Source organism: Megalobrama amblycephala, linkage group LG7, assembly GCF_018812025.1.
Source record: "Megalobrama amblycephala isolate DHTTF-2021 linkage group LG7, ASM1881202v1, whole genome shotgun sequence".
Taxonomy (NCBI): Eukaryota; Metazoa; Chordata; class Actinopteri; order Cypriniformes; family Xenocyprididae; genus Megalobrama; species Megalobrama amblycephala.
Window position 1 is genome coordinate 50,868,603 of NC_063050.1, and position 24,472 is coordinate 50,893,074.

The 24,472-nt window shown below is 36.3% G+C and overlaps 1 protein-coding gene across 3 annotated transcripts in view; it reads left to right on the forward strand.

Moving 5' to 3' along the window:
• The window catches only part of pard3ba (par-3 family cell polarity regulator beta a), a 228,417-nt gene that overhangs the window by 108,033 nt on the left and 95,912 nt on the right, over positions 1 to 24,472 (forward strand). For all 3 annotated transcript variants that reach the window (XM_048198008.1, XM_048198006.1, XM_048198007.1), the window contains 5 exons: positions 599 to 724; positions 2,823 to 3,259; positions 7,476 to 7,615; positions 7,941 to 8,066; positions 20,046 to 20,231. In XM_048198008.1, coding sequence (XP_048053965.1) covers positions 599 to 724; positions 2,823 to 3,259; positions 7,476 to 7,615; positions 7,941 to 8,066; positions 20,046 to 20,231 — 1,015 coding nt within the window. The remainder of the gene's footprint in view (positions 1 to 598; positions 725 to 2,822; positions 3,260 to 7,475; positions 7,616 to 7,940; positions 8,067 to 20,045; positions 20,232 to 24,472) is intronic.

Below are 24,472 nucleotides of genomic sequence, written 5' to 3' on the forward strand. Positions count from 1 at the left end.
TTTTATTTTATTTTATTTTATTTTATTTTATTTTATTTTATTTTATTTTATTTTATTTTATTTTATTTTATTATTTTATTTTATTTTATTTTATTTTATTTTGGAATGCTCAACTTGAGAGCATTTGGGTAACTCAGAAAAGTTCAATACGAGAAACCAAAAATTATTCAGACTTTTTTGATATTTTTTATATATTTTTACTAGTGGGTGCAGGACACTACAGTTCATTTATGTAAGTGAGGATAGCAAAATAAAGTAAACTGTTACATATTATACCCAAAAATTCTTCATACAGTGGAATACCAGTAAAATTGATAAAAATTTGGAACCAGAAATTATTCAGACATTTTGACCTGACAATGTTTTGCTTAAGTGTTATCTGACATAATTAAGATTATTTTTTTCTGATACAGTCAGATCTTGTCATATTTTATTACCATTTTTTTAAACTATAGTGAATAAAGTGTATTAATGAATGAAATGTTCAAGGTGTCTGAATAAATTTTGGTTTGACTGTATATACAACTAATAATATCATACGTTTTTTGTCTCAAATCATGCTCTTCTGTCTGAAATCTGTTTGTGCATGTGTCATCAGGACTCTGGGTCTACATATCCGATCCATCGAGGAGAACAGCCGCTCTGAACGAGAGAGGATCTTTCAAGAGGACGAGTGCATTGTGCTGATCAATGACATCGAGTTAATAGACAAGTCCTTCGCTCAGTGAGTGTCTGACTCTTTCATCTGTCACACTTTCATTGTCGTCATGTGGATTACTAATCATCCACCCCCTCTCTTTCTCTCTACTTCATTCCCTTCTTTTATTATCCATCTTTTGTATTATTTTCACTTTCATGCGATTGTTCTGTGTCCTACACGCTCATAGCGTGCAAACCTTTTGTCATCCTCATTATCTACCTATGGCCCTGTTTTCCACCTGATATTAAGAAGGGTTTTGGTCGATTGGATCACAAGTGGATGACGCTAAATACAAGTGTAAATGGGGTGTAAAACGTTTTGAGCTTGTCCACTTTCAACCACTTTCAGTGCATTCGACCGGATTGCTTTCGTAGTGTAGACAGACACTCATGTGGTTGAATGCCTGCGAACAGCCGCAAAAGACCGCCTACTCTCTGCCTACTGACCTAATGCGTAAACATTATGGGAAGCGCTCTAGCCAGGCGGGATTTAAACTTTGTTATCTGAAGACCCAAGTTTGGTTTGAAGATGAAAAACATACCAAGCACAATGTTCTCTCACCTGTCTGTCTGTCTGTCTATCTATCTATCTATCTATCTATATAATCTATCATCTAATTTTCCTCTCTTGCAGAGTTTTAGTGCTGTAACTTTAACACAACAAAAGAAAATGATCTTCTCTTGCCGCAAGTGTGGAATTGCCCTATTAAGTGGCATCAAGGGTATTGGACAGTCTTCAAAAGGGTGACAGATTAAACGAAGTGGCACTATTAGAGGAAGAGTTAGAGAAATGGGTATGAGAGTTAAAGGTTTTGAAGTACAAAAGAAAAAAGACTGCAGTCAAGCAAGTCAATTTTACTTCTCCAGCGGCGTCCTGAACTGAACTCTGAAAAGTTTGCTCAACACATTTAACGCAACATGAATTGTGTCCCCACTAGGGGTGTGCGATATCATGATTTCAAATTGTGAATGATTAAAATGTCTCCACGAGCTACCTTTGAAGTGAGATTGTAGTATTGTGCTAGTGTGTGCACATTCATATTATTATACGCATGTGTATCTGTCTTAAAGTGACAGCAGCCTAATAAACCTACTACTGTCAGTCATTAATGTTAAAGGGGATAGTTCACCCAAAAATGAAAATTCTGTCATTAATTACTCAGACTTATGTCGTTCCAAACCTGTAAGACTTTCTTTCATCTTATGAACACAATTTAAGATATTTTTGATAAAATCCGAGAGCTTTCTGACCCTCCCATAGACAGCAAGGTATTTACCACTTTCAAGGCCCAGAAAGGTAGTAAAGACATTGTTAAAATAGTCAGTGTAACTACAGTGGTTCAGACTTCAGTTGACTATTTTTGAGGCAAGATACAGTCCAATTTTAAGAATATTTCACAACGATGATTAACAAACCTCATAGGAGAGGGTAGACATGTGCATACAATTACATGTAAACCTATAAATCTACTGTTGTTGTCTCATTTCTGTACTTGATTTAAAAATGTGAAGATCTGTTTTTTTTTTATTATTATTTTTTAATTTCTTTTAACGGTTTCTTGCATTTGCACACGTTTGCTTGTTTTGGGGTATATCCGTCAGGACGTGCTGTTTCTATTAAAAAATGAGTTTGAAAAAAGAAAAAGTAAAACGAACATGAAACAAAATCGTGATAAGATAAGATAAAAAAGATTAAAAAAGATTTTAAGATAAAAAAAAGTGGTGAAATTTTTGCTATACTGCCAACCGATATTCCCCATCCTTCAATTATTTCACTTTCAATAACCTTTTTCACTTGGATGTAAGTCACAATATGGAATAAATAAGCTGTTGCGTAACTGTAATGTAATCTGCAATGCACCACATTTTTATCTTATTTTAACATAATCACTCTAGTCTATAGTGGCAGGGTAAATTCCAGGGAGTTATGAAAAAAGATGGAAACGTTGAGAAGTGATTCCCACTGGAAGTTCTTGAGTGAAACAGCTCTTGAATGGTGCTAATTAAGGAGGTTGTTGAGTCTAGAGCTCTTCTGAATCTTTGAAGCACCGAAGGAATGTCTTTATATTCTACAAATGTGCACTACAGAACAGTAAGACAAGGTTTCTCTCTTGATGTTCCAGGTCTCAAGAGGTGTTTCGCCAAGCCATGTCCTCTTCCACTGTACGTTTGGAGGTGCTTCCTGTTGCCAATAAGCTCCGCTACGAAAAGAGCCTCATCGGGCAGCTTTTCAACAACACCGAACCAACCACTGTGGTCCCTAAAGTCAAGAGTCCTTTCTTGGTCCATAAACTCCGTCCGAGTAATGCGTCAACGCCATCCCCAGAGCCCCCTGCCTCACAAACCCCGCCCCTTAAGGAGGAGGAGCTTCGACCTGCAAGACACACCCCCGTGGAATCAAATCATCGCAGATATACGCCTTCTCCTCCCATCAGCGCATCACCCACCCTGAAAGATCGTAGTGAGAGCCCCGCCCCCCAAAAAACCCCGGCCCTTGCCACGGTGGTTGATATGATCAACAAAAAGCCTGGGAAGAAAATGAAGATCGATTTGAAGAAAGGTAAGCTGGAAGTCAAATCAAATTTTTTCCACTTTTCATCTGATCAATTCCCAGGTGAATTAAAAAGGGCAACAGTCATTCTTCTATATATTTTTTTTTACTCAAAAATATTCCACATTGTTGAAGTAAAATGGCTTTTCAATACCATTTCATGTTGATTTTGAGCTTGAATAGTCAAACTCCATCCAGTTGACCAGAAGGTGCCGTTATGAGCCCTGTAATTTAACCCATGTCAAAACTGCTGCATAGCAACGTCTGTACTTGTTCTTCTTCCTTTTTTCCTCACCTCTCTGTCTTTATCGCTCCTCTCAGCTGATTGACAGCTGCTATTGTTTAAAACTTTAATGTCAGGTGCTCTTCTGGGACTTGAGATTTCATCATTTGCCATCTTTAGTATGCTGGATTGGCCGCTATCCTCGATGACATCTCTCCCTCAAGTGTGTGTGTGAGAGAGACAGAGCAATTCTGAGCTTCAATAATCTCACGTGCCCCTTCAGACGAGAGACTCGAGGGAATCACTATCGTAGCATGATTCTTTAAGCCTCATTTTTTCTTCTCTTATTGCATTTCTTTGTGAATCTCATGAAACCTGTCGGTAACATGTCCAGGTCATACTTCACCCCAAAATCAAAGGGAAGAAATAAATAAATTACTTTTATTTCTTATATAATTACATTTTATTCATACAAATTTAAGACTTACATTGTGACATTTCATGACGAATAAGCTTGTTTGCAAGAAAATATCATTCTCATTACCAACACAATATCAGTACCAGTACAATAAACTAATAATGTAAAAGATTATTAATATATTGTGTTAAAGATTTAAGATTGTATTTATATATTAATAACACTATTTGGTAGTGTACTGCCTTTAATTTATTTTACAACCAACCAACCCAACCACCCAACCAACCAACCAACCAACCACAACCAACCAACTAACCACAACCAACCACAACCAACCAACCAACCAACCAACCAACCAACCAACCAACCAACCAACCACAACCAACCATAACCAACCAACCAACCAACCACCCACAACCTACCATAACCAACCAACCAACCAACCAACCAACCAACCAACCAACCAACCAACCAACCAACCAACCAACCAACCAACCAACCACAACCAACCACAACCAACCAACCACAACCAACCAACCACAACCAACCAACCAACCAACCAACCAACCAACCAACCAACCAACCAACCAACCACCCACAACCAACCATAACCAACCCCAACCAACCCCAACCAACCAACCAACCAACCAACCAACCAACCAACCAACCAACCAACCAACCACCCACAACCAACCATAACCAACCAACCAACCAACCAACCAACCAACCAACCAACCAACCACCCACAACCAACCAACCAACCAACCACAACCAACCAACCAACCACAACCAACCAACCAACCAACCAACCAACCAACCAACCAACCAACCAACCAACCAACCATAACCAACCCCAACCAACCAACCCCAACCAACCACCCACAAACAACCAACCAACCACCCACAACCAACCATAACCAACCCCAACCAACCAACCAACCAACCACCCACAACCAACCAACCCCAACCAACCAACCAACCAACCAACCACCCACAACCAACCAACCCCAACCAACCAACCAACCAACCAACCAACCAACCAACCAACCAACCCCAACCAACCAACCACTCACAACCAACCATAACCAACCCCAACCAACCAACCAACCAACCAACCAACCAACCAACCAACCAACCAACCAACCAACCAACCACCCACAACCAACCATAACCAACCCCAACCAACCAACCAACCAACCAACCAACCAACCAACCAACCACCCACAACCAACCATAACCAACCAACCAACCAACCAACCAACCAACCAACCAACCAACCACAACCAACCAACCAACCAACCAACCAACCAACCAACCAACCAACCAACCAACCAACCAACCAACCAACCAACCAACCAACCAACCAACCAACCAATCAACCAACCAACCATAACCAACCCCAACCAACCAACCCCAACCAACCACCCACAAACAACCAACCACCCACAACCAACCCTAACCAACCCCAACCAACCAACCAACCAATCAACCAACCAACCATAACCAACCCCAACCAACCAACCCCAACCAACCACCCACAAACAACCAACCACCCACAACCAACCATAACCAACCCCAACCAACCAACCAACCAACCAACCATAACCAACCAACCAACCAGCCAACCAACCAACCAACCAACCAACCAACCAACCAACCAACCAACCAACCACCCACAACCAACCATAACCAACCAACCACAAATAACCAACCACCCACAACCAACCATAACCAACCCCAACCAACCAACCAACCAACCAACCAACCAACCACCCACAACCAACCATAACCTACCAACCAACCAACCCCAACCAACCAACCAAACAACCAACCCCAACCAACCAACCCCAAACAACCAACCAACCAACCAACCAACCAACCAACCAACCACTCACAACCAACCATAACCAACCCCAACCAACCCCAACCAACCAACCAACCAACCAACCAACCAACCAACCAACCAGCCAACCCCAACCAACCAACCAACCAACCAACCAACCAACCAACCAACCAACCAACCAACCAACCAACCAACCAACCAACCAACCAACCAACCAACCAACCCCAGCCAACCAAACAACCAAACAAACAAACAACCAACCAACCAACCAACCAACCAACCAGTAACCCCAACCACAACCAACCAACCAACCAACTACAACCACAACCAACCAACCATGTTTTTACTAGTATTTTGTAGTATTTTTTTAAATGGTAAAAAAATAAAGTTTCTAATAATTACATTATGAATATAAAAATAATTAAAAATATAAAGATATGAATGCAATTAATAGTAATAGTAATACTTATACATGAAATATAAAAATGTATTTTTTCTCTTGATTTTGTGATTGTTTTTAAAATGCGACCCTGACATGGTTTGGTGAGAGTCACTCGTCCATCTTTTTTCTTCTTCCCCTCTTCCAGTGCTTCCACTTCCTCTAATCATTTTTTTTTTCAGACCACACCCTTTGTCATTGTTTCTATGGCTCTTCTTTCACTCCATTTCTCTCTCTCTCCTCATCCTGTATCCTGCTCTCTGCATCTCCCATCTCCTGTAGATGTGTTCACGTGTGAAATTAAAGTGCAGAGCTGTCTAATCCCCGTAAGGAAACATTTATCAACGTGCAGGGGTGGAGACGGAGAGAAACCGACAGCTTAAACACAGGTTATCAGTCTAGAGTGCTTGAAAGCCTTCATCAGCGTACCATTGACCTTTTGACCTGATCTTAGATCGGATGAGCTTGATACAGTTTTTGCCGTTATCCACTACCTTGCTAGATTTCAGTGATAATAGTGACACTCTGTTGATGTTGGCTTTTATGAAGTGTATTAGTAACAGAAACTGAAAATGAATGCTATAATATTAGACAAAATACACTGTGGTTTCTTTCTTTTCAGTTGCAGTGTGAAGGACTTTTAAACAAGTCTTTAATTTAGAAAACTTTGAATTGAAGAATTCTAATTTTTCTAACAAGCCTTTAAATCGTTGGCATCAGGTATATATTGTCAGACATGCATGTGACATTATATTATAAACATTTGAACAAAATCAATTTTGGACACACGTTTTTCCAAGTTCTCTTTCATATCTTTAAACATTCTTAGCCATTCCCATTAAAACTAGCCAATCTAATTTGTCAGTTTTGTCTTTTGAAGTTTGTGTTGTACAATGTCACATCTTTCATTTAAGTTTACAAAATGTTCTCATTGCATGGCAAAAATTCAGTGATGTTCCTTAGCGTGAACAAAGCTTTAGGATGTTAGTAAGTCTTTAGGACTTTGTAGAAGGGATATAAGCGGAACAATTATGTACTTTTTCCAACATGGATTGAAAATTGGTACTACAGTGAGTTTAGCTGTGTGTAGATGCGAACACATTTTCTTTATTACTGGAACCTTTGAAGAATGTTATATCATACTGCAGAGTAAAATATGTTCAGAAGTTAGCGTGGCTTTTGTTTTCCACACTGTTGAAAATGCAACACTGGTGAAAATGGAACAAGACCATTTGTCTGTTTCTCTGGTTCACTGGGTCATTAAATACATGTTTAATGTTTCTGGCCGCCTTCTATCTGCAGGCACGGAGGGTCTCGGTTTCACCGTGGTAACCAGAGACTCGTCCCTTCATGGTCCAGGACCCATTATGGTCAAGAGCATTCTGCCCCGCGGAGCTGCCGTAAAAGACGGACGGCTCAAGTCTGGAGACCGTATCCTGGAGGTATTAAATGCTTCCTGCGTCAGTGCAATCATGAGAGCGCAACCTAGCAAATGCAAAATCAGAGCTTATTTATGGAACATTTAAATTATGCTATTCCTTCCCCACCAGTCATGCATTTAAAAGGTATTGTTTTAAATGCAATTTAAATATATTGTTTCAGAATGCAGAATTCGTTTTGATGTAATTAGGCCGCTTGTCTGTCTTGTATTGCACCTGGCCAAGAGACGGAATTGATACTGGCATGTTTTCCATTTCGTCAAATTTTAAATGAAAATTATGTGCTCTGTTTGACGGTTACAGGAAATAGCTTTTTCTCCTTCTCTAGATAAATGGAGTGGACATCACAGGACGCACACAAGAGGAACTGGTGGCTATGCTGCGAAGCACCAAACTGGGAGAGACTGTGTCTATGATAGTTGGAAGACAAGAGGAGTTTTTGCCCAGAGAACTGGTAAGATTATAGAGTGCAACAGTCGGGTTCCGGAATTAAAAACTCTATTCATTTTTTTCCCATAGGGAAATTAATTTTTAACAATAACTTATAAACATTTTGACAGACCTACTGTGAGTTGGTTGTTAATCGCTGGTATATGCTTTTGATCAAGTCTAAATCCATAAAATAATGATGCTGTAAAGAAAATTCCACCAGAGTTGCAGTGAGCAAATCACGCTAAATGAACTTGCAGGGAACGCCCACTCCACAAATGATGGAATCGAGCTTAAATAATTAAATAATGAGCATGAAATATTTGCATGCATATTTTGCAATAAACTTTATATATTATTTAGAAAATATATACATATATATATATATACATATATACTGTCCATCGATTAAAAAAAATGAACTAATTAATCACACATTTTCCAGTAATTAATCGCGATTAATCACTCCTGACATGAAAGTTTTTAAAATATTTTTATATTGTATTATAATTTCACATTTAATCTCCAAATTAATCTAAAAACAACAGAAAGACTATATTTTAAATATGTGATCTAACAGGTAGAAAATTACAGAAATTGAATAAAGTTATCAAACACTTCACAGACTTCACTGCAGAAATTATAAATTAAATATAGATTAATCCTTATTAAAGCTACAAAAGTTATTCAGTCAAGAGCAATGAGTGATTTCCTCTTTGTCTTTTGATCTTTGATTAATATTAATGACAGACATCACAGCAGCAGGTTTATTAGGCTGCTGTCACTTTAAGATCTGAAGCACATGATCTGACACATCAGGTGTTCTTACAGCTCTTTACGGTCATTTAAGACTTTGCTTATGAAGATACTTCACAAAGCTGGGATTTTGGCATACTTTTGTGTGTTTTTTGTCCTTTCAAGCATGGCAGAGAACTCAATGCGGCCGGCGTGCTGTCTGAAGCAGCTTTCTGTGCGCGCGAGTCGTGTGTTTCTGTCACACAAACTGGAGATTAGGGTTGGGTATCGTTTGAATTTGAACGATTCCGATTCCAATTTCGATTCCTTGTTTCGATTCCGGTTCCTAATGATTCTCGATTCCGATTCTTTTTTTAAGAGGCAGAGTCAAAAAAGTTTAGGATATTTTAAATGAGCTAGGTAACCAACGGTCTTTCTGAAGGAAATAGTCTGACCTTCTCCATCAATTTTAATTCTATGAACTTTTTACTTTTTATGAACTTTACTATGAATTTCTCACAGGGCTGTTTTCAACTATATAAATATCAAATGTATGAACTTGAATTTAGTTATGAATTTATTCATTTTATTAATTTATTTTTATTAAGTTTAGGCCTATATCATTTGATGCACCGATCGAAATTACTGAAAATTTGTGACCGAAACAGCAATTTACGCGCTTGTCTAGAAGGGAACCTTATATAGCCTATACGCAAATTTGTGTCTAACTTAGAATTTAGACCAGCTAAAATATATTGTTAGACCAAAAATATCTTATCAGTTAATTAAGTAATAAAGACATGTAATAAAGTAATAAAGAAATTTAATAAAAACAAAAAGACGTCTTTTGCTTCAGCCTTATTCAAAGGCCGCAGAAACATGGGTTCGTTTGTTACGCACTTCAATCCATTCCACACCCGACGTTCTTGGTTTTCTTCCTATTTATTAAATACAGGCAATTGGCTGATGAAACATTGATTGAAATTAAGATACAATTTCTACAAAACGAAATTCACTTTAAAGAAAGACTTACTATAAAACAAAACTTAACGAAGTGGTCAAACTCGCTGCATGTCTCCTGACATCGCGCATCCGTCATGATGTTCACTTTTCATAATCAAAACATAGGTGAAATTTAAAAAATAATAATAATATTAGGCTATAGCCCAATATTTAAATATAAATATGAAACTAAATTGGCTATTTTTATCCCTCTGGCCGACGAATGCGCCGGCGCGTTGTGATGGATTTTTTCCTCATGACAGCTGAAACAACTTAAAACAGGCCTTCCGTCATTTTTGGCGATTGCCTAGATTAGTGCAAGACTACAAATGGTCTACTTTTATTTGTGTACGCTCACAATAACAACAAAACCTTGTGCTTTTGTAAAATAAAATAAATAAAAAACAGGGTGCGCTTTCAGCATGTCTCTCTGCAAGAATCTTTCTGAAACGTCTCAAAAGTGAACTTAAACTCAGCGAATAATTGTACCTAAAAGAAAGAAACATCTCCATTCGATAAGAAATTTGTAGGTCTGTGTTAAATAAGAGGCGATCTATCCGCTGGAGTGTGTTGTTTCTGAAATCCTGGCCAGTGCTCGTTGCTGCTGTTATCAGTTCTCATGCAACAGACAATTGAGCGTTTTGTTCTGGTAAAAGCACAAAACAAAATGCACACAACGTGTCCTTGCTCTTGATGTACAATCACTGATGAACACCTTTGGTTTTAATGAGGAAATTAGCCTAAATATTTATTCCTGCCGGTATTTTAGTCTGCGATATCAAAATCACTAAACATATAGCCTAGGCTATATAGCATATATAATATTATTCAATAATAACATCAAATGAATCACTGTTCAATCATGATTCACTGTTAAATCAGTTTTTGTAAACTGTGGTTGAGACGGACTCAGGTGCACAACAAATTTTAATACATGACATCACTGCTTGTGGGAGGGGCCCATCTCATTCTTTGCGGGGGGGCCTCACAGACATGCGGTACGCCACTGCTCTGAGGTGCTTTATCATGTTCGACGTGCACCCTCCTATGCACGAAACAATCTTGCCGCAAATGTTGCATTTTGCAGAGATTTTGTTCTGTTTAGAAAAGTGAAGCCACACTTTGGACCGCCGACGCACGCTATCCATGTCCGACTCGCTCGGTTATGCCAACACTTCCGGTGGACGCTTTCTTCGTTGGTGTTCAGTCTTCCAGTCGGTGGACTGTGAATCGAAACTAGGAATCGAAATGTAAACTTTTGAACGATTCCGGGAAAATCGCAAAGCTAGTCCCGGTTCCAATCGATACTCGATACTCAATACCCAAGCCTACTGGAGATTCTCACAGACAGTGTGCGAGTACAGATTTAAGTTATTTTTTATGTCTTGTTGCGCTTGAATGGTTTAATAGCACTTGAATGAATGATAGCATGATCATAATGTAGCGCTAGCTAAAGGATGATGGGTGAAAAACAGATGCTGATTTTAATTGCATAAAATATTTTTTTTCATTCATTTTATTAATCAATTAAATATTTAATTTTGAAAGCTCTAATGATAATTTGCATAATATACTATGCTCTATATATATGCTTGATCATTTTTTTCTTTTTTACCCAATGGATGATAACCCCAGCAGTCCCCTCTTTTATACTAAATTTGTCAAATCAGCTTGTGACAGGAAGTTGTGTACACGACACAGCAGTTTAACAGGAAGCCTTGTGCCAACGCTCGTCCATCTTTTTTCCCAGATGTTAAACGTGGGGCGTGTTGTTTCGCTGACCCCTTTCAAAGCATCTTTATTTTTCTTCTAAACATCAGACGCCGTTACAGTCCAAACAGCGAGTAAAACCACACTTGTGGCGCCTCTAGATCCCTCATCGCAGGAAGAAAGTCCACATCCCTTCATTGTGTCTCTGTCTATCCTCAGTTCATTTACACTCTAGTGTCTGCTTATCAAAGGCTTGGGGTTTAAACGGGTCACTTGTGTTATATGTGGGCTGCCAAATAATTCATAACAGTTCTTACATTCAATCATTTTCTCATGAATTACTTCCTCAATTAGATGTCTGAGAATTTGTATTATTTTTAACGTTAAATTTGGGGTTTATTTATGGATTTAGCTTTGTACTTTGTTAAATCTCCGCTGTCCCAGATCTGTTGAAGAACAGCAGCTGTATGTCATTGACACTGACTATTATTGGACCATTAATTCTTGTTAGGCACAAAAAAACGTCATAAAGAGCTGCTCTGCAGTATCTATTCACAGAGAAAAACCTCCTCCATTTTTCCACCCTATTCAAATTCAAAGTGGGTTAGCTGTGCCACTGCTTAGCCAGGGTAAATTATGGCAGAAATGCGACGGCAGGCAAAAGGAAAAATGACACACTCGGGAGAAATATTTTTTTCAGAGAATGGAAGAGTATGAAAAGATATAATGACAGTGTTGAGTAGATTTCACCATCTGCCTTTTTAGAGGATATGAGTCTGTGTGTGCGTCTCTCTGCGTGTATTTATATTTCATTCCAACCAATGAATGCATCCAAACCTGAAATACCATCCATAAACACCCACCTTCATACAGTATTCGTCAGTTTCTTTAACCACCCACTGTCAGCACAAAATATACCATCTTAATTCACAAAGGCACATTTGGCTAATGATCATTCATTAGCAAAAAGAAAGCGTCTTTTATAACATTGAATCCAGCAGATCTTTAGACAGGAAATGTGCGACACCATAAATGTCCATCCTGTTAGCAGCTAGAATGGTGTCCGTTTGGAGATGGATCAGTCGGCGTGACTCGTATTTAGAGACCGTTGACAGAGTTAAAGCCTTGTTTTTCTGAATCAATCCTTTTGGGATCTAGTCACAGTGCTGATGTGTTGGTGACTGGATATCCTGGATGCAGGAGTGTGTCGCCAAAACGTCCGGCCCTGCTGGAAAATCCAGCTAAAATCATCTCACGGTAGTTTAGGATGGTTTTTAGCTGATCAACCAAGGTATTTGAAAGAATACCATAGCATATGCCCAAAAATATGGTAATTTTTAGTAATGTTTTGTTAGTGTATGTGTATTAGGAAGCCTAAATCCGAATTTGGAAAGGCATGGGTAACGCATGTATGAGTACAGAGCCCTTATAGGGACATGGTTAGGCATGTTGTGGTAGTTGGTTACATTACAGTACATCAGATTTCATTTGAAAATGAAGATGGTAAGGAGAGATGACTGACAGGATGATTTTGGAGGATTTGATGCTCTACAGATACTGAGCATCCAATATCTGATTAATGTGCGGTCAGCACCGTCGCTCCATATACACAGAGTCTTGTTTTGTTTTTTTCCCATCACTGTGTCCCTTTAGCGGCTCCGAAGAATATGTCATTTTCTTTTCCAACCATAGTATTTGGCTTCAGGCACATCCCTAATGTGTATATGTGTGTATATGCATATGAATGCATTTGAATTTGAAAATTAAGGTTTTTGCAGAAAGCATTCCAGGTTTTTTCTCCATATAATGGACTTCACTGGGGTTCAAATGTCAGTTTCAGTGCAGCTTCAAAGAGCTCTACATGATCACAGACGAGGAATTAGAGTCTTATCTAGAGAAACGATTGGTCATTTTCTAAAACAAACAAACAATGTATATACTTTTAACCACAAATGCTCATCTTGCACTGCTCTGTGATGTGCCACACATTACATAATCATGTTGGAAAGGTCACGCATGACGTTGGCGGAAGTACTGCGGTAGGGCGAAAAACTAATTTTCTCCTCCAACTTCACAATCATCCAATATTGTTGTTTTATCTTTTTTTTTTGTAAAGGCCGTTTGTCTTAGTCTTTGCATGTTCTCTTTGTAGACACTAGATCGGTACTTCCGCCTACGTCACGCGTGACCTTTCCAACATGATTACATAATGTGTGGCACATCACAGAGCAGTGCAAGACGAGCATTTGTGGTCAAAAAGTATATAATTTTTTTTTTTTTTTCTTTCTTTCTTTTTTTTTTTTGTAGAAAATGACCAATCGTTTCGCTAGATAAGACACTTATTCCTCTGTTAGAATCAAGTAGAGCTCTTTGAAGCTGCACTGAAACTGCACTTCACTGAACCCCAGTGAAGTCCACTATATGGAGAAAAATCCTGGAATGTTTTCCTCAAAAACCTTAATTTCTTTTCGACTGAAGAAAGAAAGACATAAACATCTTGGATGAAATGGGGGTGAGTAAATTATCAGGAAATTTGAATTCTGAACTAATCCTTTAGTACTGTTATGTTCACATACACTTCAGTTAATTATGGGAGTGTAAGGCCCGCCCAATCGGCCCAATGGCGGTTTCCCACCGGGCGGGGAAGGTTTCTTGCGCGTTCGGTCTTTTCAGTGTGGCAAAGTAGTTTAATTCCAAGTAATCTTTTATCTGACTCCATCGAATTTGGTTTAGAATATCTACTGATTATTGGTCATTTGTATAATAATTTAGCTATACATTTGATTACTCTATTTAACTCTTTACTCTTATTGTACTCGTTCATTCGGATTCCTATAACGCTTTGAGTCTCGCACCGGCCGGGCATACGATCTCATACACACACTCTCGTCAGTCTTGGTCATTAGACAGAGGCGATGACTAATATTCTAGAGGCCGTTCCCACTTTGCTCATTCTAGAATACGTTTATTTAGTCCCCATAGATCTGAACACACCGAATTAAGGTAAGATTACTTTTAACTAGGGGTCACGACCATTACCATAAAATCAGGCTGACCAATTTAGCTTCCTCTAGTGGTAACTTTACATAATCACACAGTGGTTTACCCACAGACACTTAGTTAGAATAATCTCACCATAACCAGAGGTTGAGGCCCATCCTGTTTAGATTGATCTAGCAACACTCTGTTGCTCTAAAAGGAAAAACCCATTATTAGCCTACACAGTCTAAGTATACTTAACTAATGCCAATGTGCTAGTCGGGGCTCTAAAATATCAGCTGGTGTGCCCCACTGCTCCACCTAAACTGTACTTTAGTCCGTTACTAACCTGAGCGTAGATTTGTGGGGTTATGGACTTAACGTAATCTACTAGAGCCAATAATTTCAGAGTAAGTCAGAATAAAGTCAAATGTAACAATGTATTAGTCAGGTAAATGTGTCATGCCAATTACATAATCATCTCAAAGATGATCAATACAAACATCAGATGCTCAGAAACAGAGTAAAAGATGAATACCTGACATTAGAAAAATGTCTGAAGGACACTCAGCAATGTGGGCTCATCTGCACAGGATCGAGCCCCGAGTCTCCTGCAACATCTCTTTAAATACTCAGACCAAGACAGAAACTTCTTTCAAATGGAAACATGACTTCACAATGGGAATTTGCATTAATCAGGGTCCCAGACTGAGTAGTTTACACCTTTTAGGGACAGAAGTGCATTTGCATGAAAGACCTGGTGAAGGTGGTCACACCCACTACAGGGGGAAAAATAACTCTAAAATCTTTAAACCTTTATTACCTTCTGGTTTACTTCTGTGGGAATGAGACCTTTGTACCAGTCGCACTGAGACCAAACATGTGTAATGTTGTATGATAACTGTTCACATTAAACCATATAGATTTTGGGTGAATTTCAGGTCATCTTTGCATGTAGAGAGAAGAGGGGGTGAAGGAAGGGAGATGTAGATTAAGGCATTGCTGAGGTGTGATCGACTCAGTGTGATTACGTCTCAAATGGGGATGCTAATTTTGCAAGAGAGAGTTTGAATGTTAATTTCCTTTGTTTTCTCAACGAGTAGCCCTTTCTCAGTCCAGACAGTTCGGCATTAGTCTTACAGGAGTAACAGTCGCATTCTACATTTTCAGGCCTGAAATTTGCATCAGTTTGTCACGTGCATTGAGATTAAATGAATGCAGTAGGTGGAATTAAAGTCTTCAGCTGCTTAATAATTATACCTGATAGCCAGCAGCAATAAATCAGCCAAACATCAAATGAAATTGCAATGTTACGTTCTTTTGTGCCCACTAGACATGGGCATGCACTGCAAAAATGAATTTAACAGAATTATAAAATGACTATATTTAGTGATATTTTTGGTATTCCACTAGACAAAGTACACTTACATTCAAGAGAAATGTCTTTTTATTTGGACTGCTATATTGCATCTAATACCACCTCTATATCATGATTTTCCCTCTGGATATTTATTGTAAAAGCTGAATATTTATTTTTTGTAACCAATTTACAATCACTATGTAGACGGTAGAGTTTGGTGTTTGAGCCGTTCTCCACCCTTTGATTCAGACAGGTTTTCTGTGAGGATGGAGGGGTCACACAGCACATTGCACACAGTTGTACTCAGAGGAAGAGAGGTCGGCCACAGGGCTGGTGGAGCATGTAGATGTCCTTGAGATGGCCGTAGTAATAACTGCTCTTCCCACACACAGGATGTGTTCTGCTTTGTCATGGCCTATTTAATTATATTTGTTATTTGGGTCACGGCCACTTCTTTCCAAAACCAATGGATGTTTTTTTAAAGCTGTGAGTAATATAAAAAGTGTAGATGCTTTCATGTAATAGCAGATGGCCTTCTGACATCAATTCTAATTTAGTTCAATATCTGGGTTAAGGTGCATTGACTTCTAGCCAGAGGCATCAAAACACATTTCCCGTGGATTATTTTTGTGTAAATGACACAAAGTCTTCCTCACAAAATGCTGTATATATCACAATTAGGAAAATGTTGTAGCTCAGGATATCTCGGTTATTTTTCATTGTTAATGATCAATATTGCCTAGAATATTTCTCCTAGAATATTATTAATATTAATTGTTAATATCAATATTTATTAATATTAATATTAATATTAATATAATATTAATATTAATGACTATTAATACTGAAATCAAGTCCTATAAGAATATGTAAATATTTTATATTAATTACTAATGTTGAGTCTTTTTAATAATAATTGATTGTTTAGTTTTGAGATATATATATATATATATATATATATATATATATATATATATATATATATATATATATAATTTATTTATTATTATTATTATTATTATTATTATTATATTAATTACCTTAAGCCTAATATTAATTTATTTATAATACTTAATAAATAATATTGACATTAATAACATGAATTAATGTTGTCAATTAATATCCATATTAATTGTTTTAACACTAACATTAATTCCTATTAGTATCAAATGTAATATCTTATTAAAATAATATATAATTTCAAATTAATATTAATTGCTAATGTTGATAATAATAATAATAATATTAATAATTCTTTATTTTTTATATTTATTATTATTAATAATCATTTTAATTAATAATAATAATAATAATAATAATAATAATAATAATATCAGTTACTATTAGCCTAATATTAATTTATGGTTAATACATATTAAATAGTATTGATAATAATAACATGTATTAATGTTACCAGTTAATATCAGTATTAATTGTTTTTAATACTAAAATTAATTCCTATTATTATCACATGTAATATCCTGTTAATATTAATCATTAGTGTTGATATATGTATTAATATTATCAGTTAATATTAATTTGTTAATACTTATCAATTGATAAGTGATATTAATATTAACAAAATACTTATATTATCGTTCATATTAATTACTTTTAATACTACTAATAATATTGTTATTAAAATATAGTCGTCCAAATATGTGTTTTTTATATTTGCATTACCCATAGGCCTGTTTTATGTGTCGAGTCGATGCCGTGTTTACATCGCTCCACTTATTTCCAACATGGATCCGCCTTTTCACTGACCGTTTTCCCAGCTTTTACTCATGTACTTCAGTTAAAATAGTTCATCACATGGTGTGTTTGAGAGCATATGAGTGTGTATTTGCCTTCAGGAGGTCTTCATGTGAAGTCTGTGTCTCGAGTGTTGATAGGACCACCGAAGCGGCATCTCCCTTCTTGTGTGAGGAGACATCAGACAATCTGATATTCTCTCTGGGACCAAAGTTTGACCTCACTTACAAACAGGCCTTTTATTGTGTGCTAAAACTCTGATTTGTCGTGCGCCTCAGGCCATGTACGACACATTATCATCAGTAAAAGGACACGCTAAAAGGACTACTTGAAGCTTTGCCCCATTGGCCCTCCTATTTTTCATCGTTAGCTCTTGCTTAATGCTTTTTGCCCAACTTTGTGCTTCTACAAAGTCATTTTTGTTTCTTTTTTCCCCTGGCCCATTTCCACAGCAGCTTAGCAACAGGCTAATGCTGTTATTTAATGTGGTTTCCAGAAGGATTTTGGCCGCTTTTAGCCATTGCACTTTATTCTAGGCCTTTTTGCTAGGTTTTATTGATACGAGAGTGGAGTGAAAAAAGGAAATGATGTGGAGAACGGGTCAAAGGCCATGGCACTGACACCCTTGATCTCTTTGATATGATTTTTTGCACACCAAAAAAAAAAAGCAGAAAGAGAGGTGAAATGTGTGGGTGGCTGTGAGTAAGTGTGTTCAATAATGAGTTATTAGTCTTAAATGATGTCGCTCCCCAACCCCCGCCCTCCTGAATGAATCGCTGACAAAAGCTTATTGTGTTTCCTTTTGATCTGGCACGTTCTCATGCTTTTACTATTTCACGTTCAAGTCAAACGACCCCCAGTGTGTTTCACCATTAGACATGCGTTCATTCTGTCCAAACCCTACTTTATATATTCATCCATCATTATTCCGTCCTCATCCATTTGGTCATGTGTACATCTGCCTTTATTTTATCCATCACTAAAATAAAATGGGACCTATAAATGGGACCTATAATGCCCCTTTTACAAGATGTAATATAAGTCTCTGGTGTCCCCAGAATGTGTCTGTGAAGTTTCAGCTCAAAATACTCCACAGATCATTTATTATAGCTTGTCAAATTTGCCCCTATTTGTGTGTGAGCAAAAACACACCGTTTTTGTGAGTGTCCCTTTAAATGCAAATGAGCTTCTGCTCCCGGCCCCCTTTCCAGAAGAGGGCGGAGCTTTAACAGCTCAACAACAACAAAGCTGGAGAATCTCACGACTGGATGTTTCTGAATGGTTAGTGGATAAATTTATGTAGTTGCTGTGGAGTTGATAAAACTCATCCACTAGCATGGGCCGTCATGTTCATCTTTTGTGCAAATCCATCATTTTGTGCAAGTCCGGCGTAAAATGACGGCATGACAACAACACTCTACTACAACAACTCTTCCTCTTCTCTAAAGCAGCCCAACATGGCCTCACCCCATTTGTTGTGTGTTTTCGGGGGCGGGGTTTATGTAAATTTTAGGGTTTGTGATGTCACTAACCTGAGAAAAAGCTCATTGTAGTCCCTACCAGCCGTTTGTTGTAGTCCTTAAAAAGCGATTTCTGTAAGAGAAAATATCTCCCTTTGCATTGAACTTTGTGCATCGTGACAGATGTTGTTTATGCTCAAACAGCAACATTACACACTAACTAAAGTTAAAAAAGTGCTAATCCTAATCAAGGACCCCTTTAATCCATTAAATTGATCAGAAGTGACAGTAAAGACATGTATAATGTTACAAAAGATTTCGATTACAAATAAATGCTGTTCTTTTGAACTTTTTATTCATCAATTAAATGTGTATATATATATATATATATATATATATATATATATATATATATATATATATATATATGAAGCAGCACAACTGTTCTCTGTTCAAATTGTTCAAAAACTGTGCAAAACTGTTCAAATCAGCATATTAAGATGATTTCTGAAGGATCATGTGACACTGAAGACTGGAGTAATGATGCTGGAAATTCAGCTTTGATCACAGGAATAAATTACAAGTGTAAAATATATTCAAATAATAAACAGTTACTTTAAATGGCAATTCTATTACACAATATTACTGTTTTTACTGTTTTTTTTATCAAATAAATGCAGCCTTGGTGAGCAGAAGAGACTTCTATTAAAAACATTTTAACAAATCATACCGACCTTTTAAACACTAGTGTACCTTCATCTCACCACATCCATTATCTTATTGGAGTGTTCCAGGTTCAATACGAGTTAAACTCTATCGACGGCATCTGTGACATATGTCGATTGCCACTGACAATCATTTTGTAGTTTGTAAACGCAAGCAAAAATTGCATGTCCTGTAATCCACTTACAGTTGTACTCAATGCGGCAAGATGTTGCACTGGAGTAAATGCTTAAATTTATCAGTTAGCTGAGATGCTGACCTAAGTGTGTGTTATTTGCAGAAAGGAGAGCCGTCAGGTCCACTGCTGGCTGAGGACGGGCGAGAGCAGCTGATGTTTGAAGTTCCTTTGAACGACTCCGGCTCAGCTGGTCTGGGGGTCAGTCTGAAGGGTAACAAGTCCCTAGAGACCGGAGAAGACCTGGGCATCTTCATCAAGTCCATCATCCACGGCGGCGCGGCACACAAGGTAAAAGCAGCCAGCGTCAGCGCTAACGTCTGTTCATTTGAGAGCTTCCATGATGAAAGTCACTCAAAAACCTGTGCATGTCACAGCAGAACAACATACAGTGCTGATTTACAGTTCTGCTAAAATCCTTTTAAAATGAAACGGTTATTAAATACATATACTACTATAAATATATAAATATTAGTGCTGTCAATTGATTCAAAACATTTAAGTAATTAATCAAACATTTTTTTTGTAATTAATCACAATTAATCACACTTAACATTTAAAGTTTTTAATATATTTTATATTGTAATAATTTCACATTTAATCTCCAAATAATGTAGAAACATAAAGACAGTATTTTTTTCAATATGTGATCTAACAGGTAGGAAATATACAGAAATTTAAATAATTTATCAAACACATTACTGTCTTCACAGCAGAAATTATAAATTAAATATAGATTAATCCTTATTAAAGCTACAGAAGTCAAGAGCAGTGAGTGATTTTCTCTTTTTCTTGCGCAAGTACAGATTTAAGTTCCTTTTTTTTTTTTTGCATCTTATCACGCTTGAAAGATTTAATTGCACTTGAATGAAGGATAGCGTGATCATATAATGTAATGCTAGCTAATGTATGATGGAAAAAAATAGATACTGCATTAATTGCGTTAAATATTTTTAATGCGTTAAACAGAAAAAAATGAATCGTATGCGTTTGAAATACTGCTCTTCATATATTGGTAAATTATATATTTCATAATATCATAGTAAAAAATTAAGAACTTTTAAATTAGTACCAGATCTAGTACTAATGATATGAATTTTAATTTTTTTATATTTAATTTTCTTTTTATATTTAATTTTAAATACTGCACTGAATTTATTAGTAAATTATATATCTCACAGTGAAAATGTAAGCACTGCCATGATGATTTATAATTGCAATATAATTATTTTTTAATAATTTAAATTTTTTTATTTGTAATATTAAGTATATAATTTATTTTTTTAGTTTTTGTTTTATTTTAGTTTTTTATTTTTGAAATATGCCATTGAATTTATAGGAAAAATATATATCTTATTATAGTAAAAATGTAATTTAATCTTTAATCTTTTAAAGATTATTAATATTTATTAATTTATTAATATTTTATTAATATTTATTAATATTTTAAATTAGCTTTTATAGTTTCATTTTTTTTATTTTAGTGTACATTTTTGTAATTTTATGTGCTTTTACTATTTTATTTATTTATTTTGTTTTGTTTTTAAATATTTCTATTTAGCTTTTAGTAGTAGTTATTTAGTACTTCAACTTAAAGGCATAATATGTACATTTTCACCGCTAGAGGTCGCTTATTCAAAACGAATGCGTAGCTTGATGACGTCTTGATTTCGCTGAATCATGGGAGGTGTTGTCTTCACGTCTTCAGCTGGTGGAAAAGAATCGAGATGGGACTCGGTTAGAAATCATGTTATTATGTCACAGTCACAGCTTCTGGTTCTTCCGGTCAAGGGTATATGGGTTAAAGCAGCGCTGTTTATCATATTAGATACATTTGTGTGTTGAAAGTTGCTACTCTGTGCGTTTACTCGCCGACTGCTATGAGACACTTGTTGCACACTGCAACAAGTCTAGATTGATATTAGGCATGGTAAAACATGGTACTCGCTGTAAATCAAGAAAACGGGATTTAAACAATAAGACTCACTGTGTTGAGCTAAAAAACATGATTAGTTTTCTGTCGATGAATGTATCCAAACAGTTGCTCACCTCACATTTTAATCCGAAAATCTTACATATTGTGCCTTTAATCTTGTTTCAGTTAATGGCCGAAGTAACGTTTCAGTTTTCTTTTTTAAATGTAATATTTATTTAATTATTTTACCTTTATTTCAATTTAAAAATAGATTTAATGTACATTATTTCATGTTAGCTATTGCATTAACTAATTTAAGCCTATTTAAATCCAATGTAAACACTTGGTTTACATAATATTGAGAAATTCACAAAAATTATTTGACACCCTAAAATGTATGTTCATAATGCACAGTCAAAATATTACCTAGTTAATAGGTCCATATATCATCCGATTAGTTTGTCTGTAACTAGTACTATGTTTTGGGAAGCAATAATACAAACGTTGCTTATTTTGTTGACTAAGTGGCCTCAAACTAAAAAACAACAACAAAAGTAGATGAATAGTGGCTATTGCAACCTGGTAAGGTTTGTCATCGTGGTTCGGGTTATGCTGTATCTGTTGTTATTTGTGAACTTTACCAAGTGCTGTCACAGAGATATGAATACTCCTCTCCTGTCCTCAATCAGTCAGTCAGGCAGCAGGTGTTGTGTGTCTGTGTAGATAAGGGCACATCTACTGTCGCCTATCAGCAGTGTAATCAAGAGTGGGCTCACAGGTGGAGCTGCGTCTCTGGCCCCTATCAGCACTCCAGTGGAGAGTGGGCTCAGAGAGCGAGCTGCATCACAGGCCTCCATCAGAGAGACGCTCAAAGAAATAGACATTTTCAAAGGCTGAGCTCTTCATTTGACTTCTGCCGTTCACCCTTATCACTCAATTTCTATTGCTCCTCTAGCGTTTACACTCCAAGATTGAGATAATCTTGGAGTGGACATGATTTTAGAAGCTCCATAATTTCTAGAATAAATTATCGGAATACAATTATTCTGCCTAGTAATAAAGAAAAACATGTCGTAGGTTATCTTTGGAGCTCGTCCTTCACCAGGGCTTTAAAAAGCCGTCTTCCAGACTGTCTGCTTGTGTATGCATGAGTATATTTTCTCAATAGATGGGCACAAGTGTTTGTGTCTGATCTGCCTGAGACCCCCTCCCAGGTCAGTATCAGTGGTCTGCGGTCAGTGACCCCGCCCAAGGGTCAGGATCATCCTCCGTGACACAGACTCTCAGGAGTCTTTAGCGGCTCCAGTGGCTTTTAGCTGCTAATCTCTTTTGTTCCTCCTCAGCTGAGTTTTATTTAGGAAACCACAGCTGTGAACCTTAATCCAATTCACTCCGGCCCGGTCCTTTCACACTAATGATATGCATCCGTAATTGTATCTGAATTCATAGTGGGATGCATTAAACATTTAACAGTGGGGCTACGCTGCATAAATGTTTTTCAATCGCACTATAGGGCTTAAGTGTTGGGAGTAGCTAGATAAAAGTAGCGGTGCTACTAACTTAACTACATGCTTCAGTAATTTGACAGCCATTTTCTAACGTTTGCTAACTTATTTTTTTTAGTGAATAGTAGTGGTTCATTGAAAAGTACAGATTCAAAAGAACAATTAATTCAAAAATCCGGCTAAAAATATGTTTGTTTAATGCTGTCATTTTTTTTTTTTTTGTATTTATTTTAAATACTGCTCTTCATATATTGGTAAATTATATATTTCATAATATCATAGTAAAAAATTAAGAACTTTTAAATTAGTACCAGATCTAGTACTAATGATATGACTTTTATTTTTTAATATTTAATTTTCTTTTTTAATTTTAAATACTGCACTGAATTTATTAGTAAATTATATATCTCACAGTAAAAATGTAAGCACTGCCATGATGATTTATAATTGTAATATAATTATTTTTTAATAATTAACATTTTTTTTTATTTGTAATATTAAGTATATAATTAATTTTTTTAGTTTTTGTTTTTTATTTTTGAAATATGCCATTGAATTTATAGGAAAAATATATATCTTATTATAGTAAAAATGTAATTTAATCTTTAATCTTTTAATTTTTTTTTTTTTTATAAATATTTCACTGAATCTGTAGGTAAGTTAATGTATATATCTAACCAATTTATTTATATATATATATATATATATATATATATAGTATTATTAATCTGTCTATATATAGTATTAATAATACTATATATATATGTGTATATACATATGTATGTTAGTATTATTAATCTGTCTATAACTACTATAATTTGGGACTCAATAATACAAATATTAAAAATATTACAAATTTAAGACCTTTCACGAAGTTAGCTCCTCTTATGTTATGCTTAGTGTAGCTATTAGCTGACAACTTTTTAGAAATTTTTTTTTTTAAATGGTTAGTTCACTCAAAATGAAATTTCTGACATTAATTACTCACCCTCATTTTCGTGCAGAGCTTCCATGTCTACGTCCGAATGCCAGCTCAGTATTGGCCAGCTTTGGTCATGTGAGCAGCACAATGCATGCGTTCAGACGTAAACACGGAGGCTCTGCAATGAAAA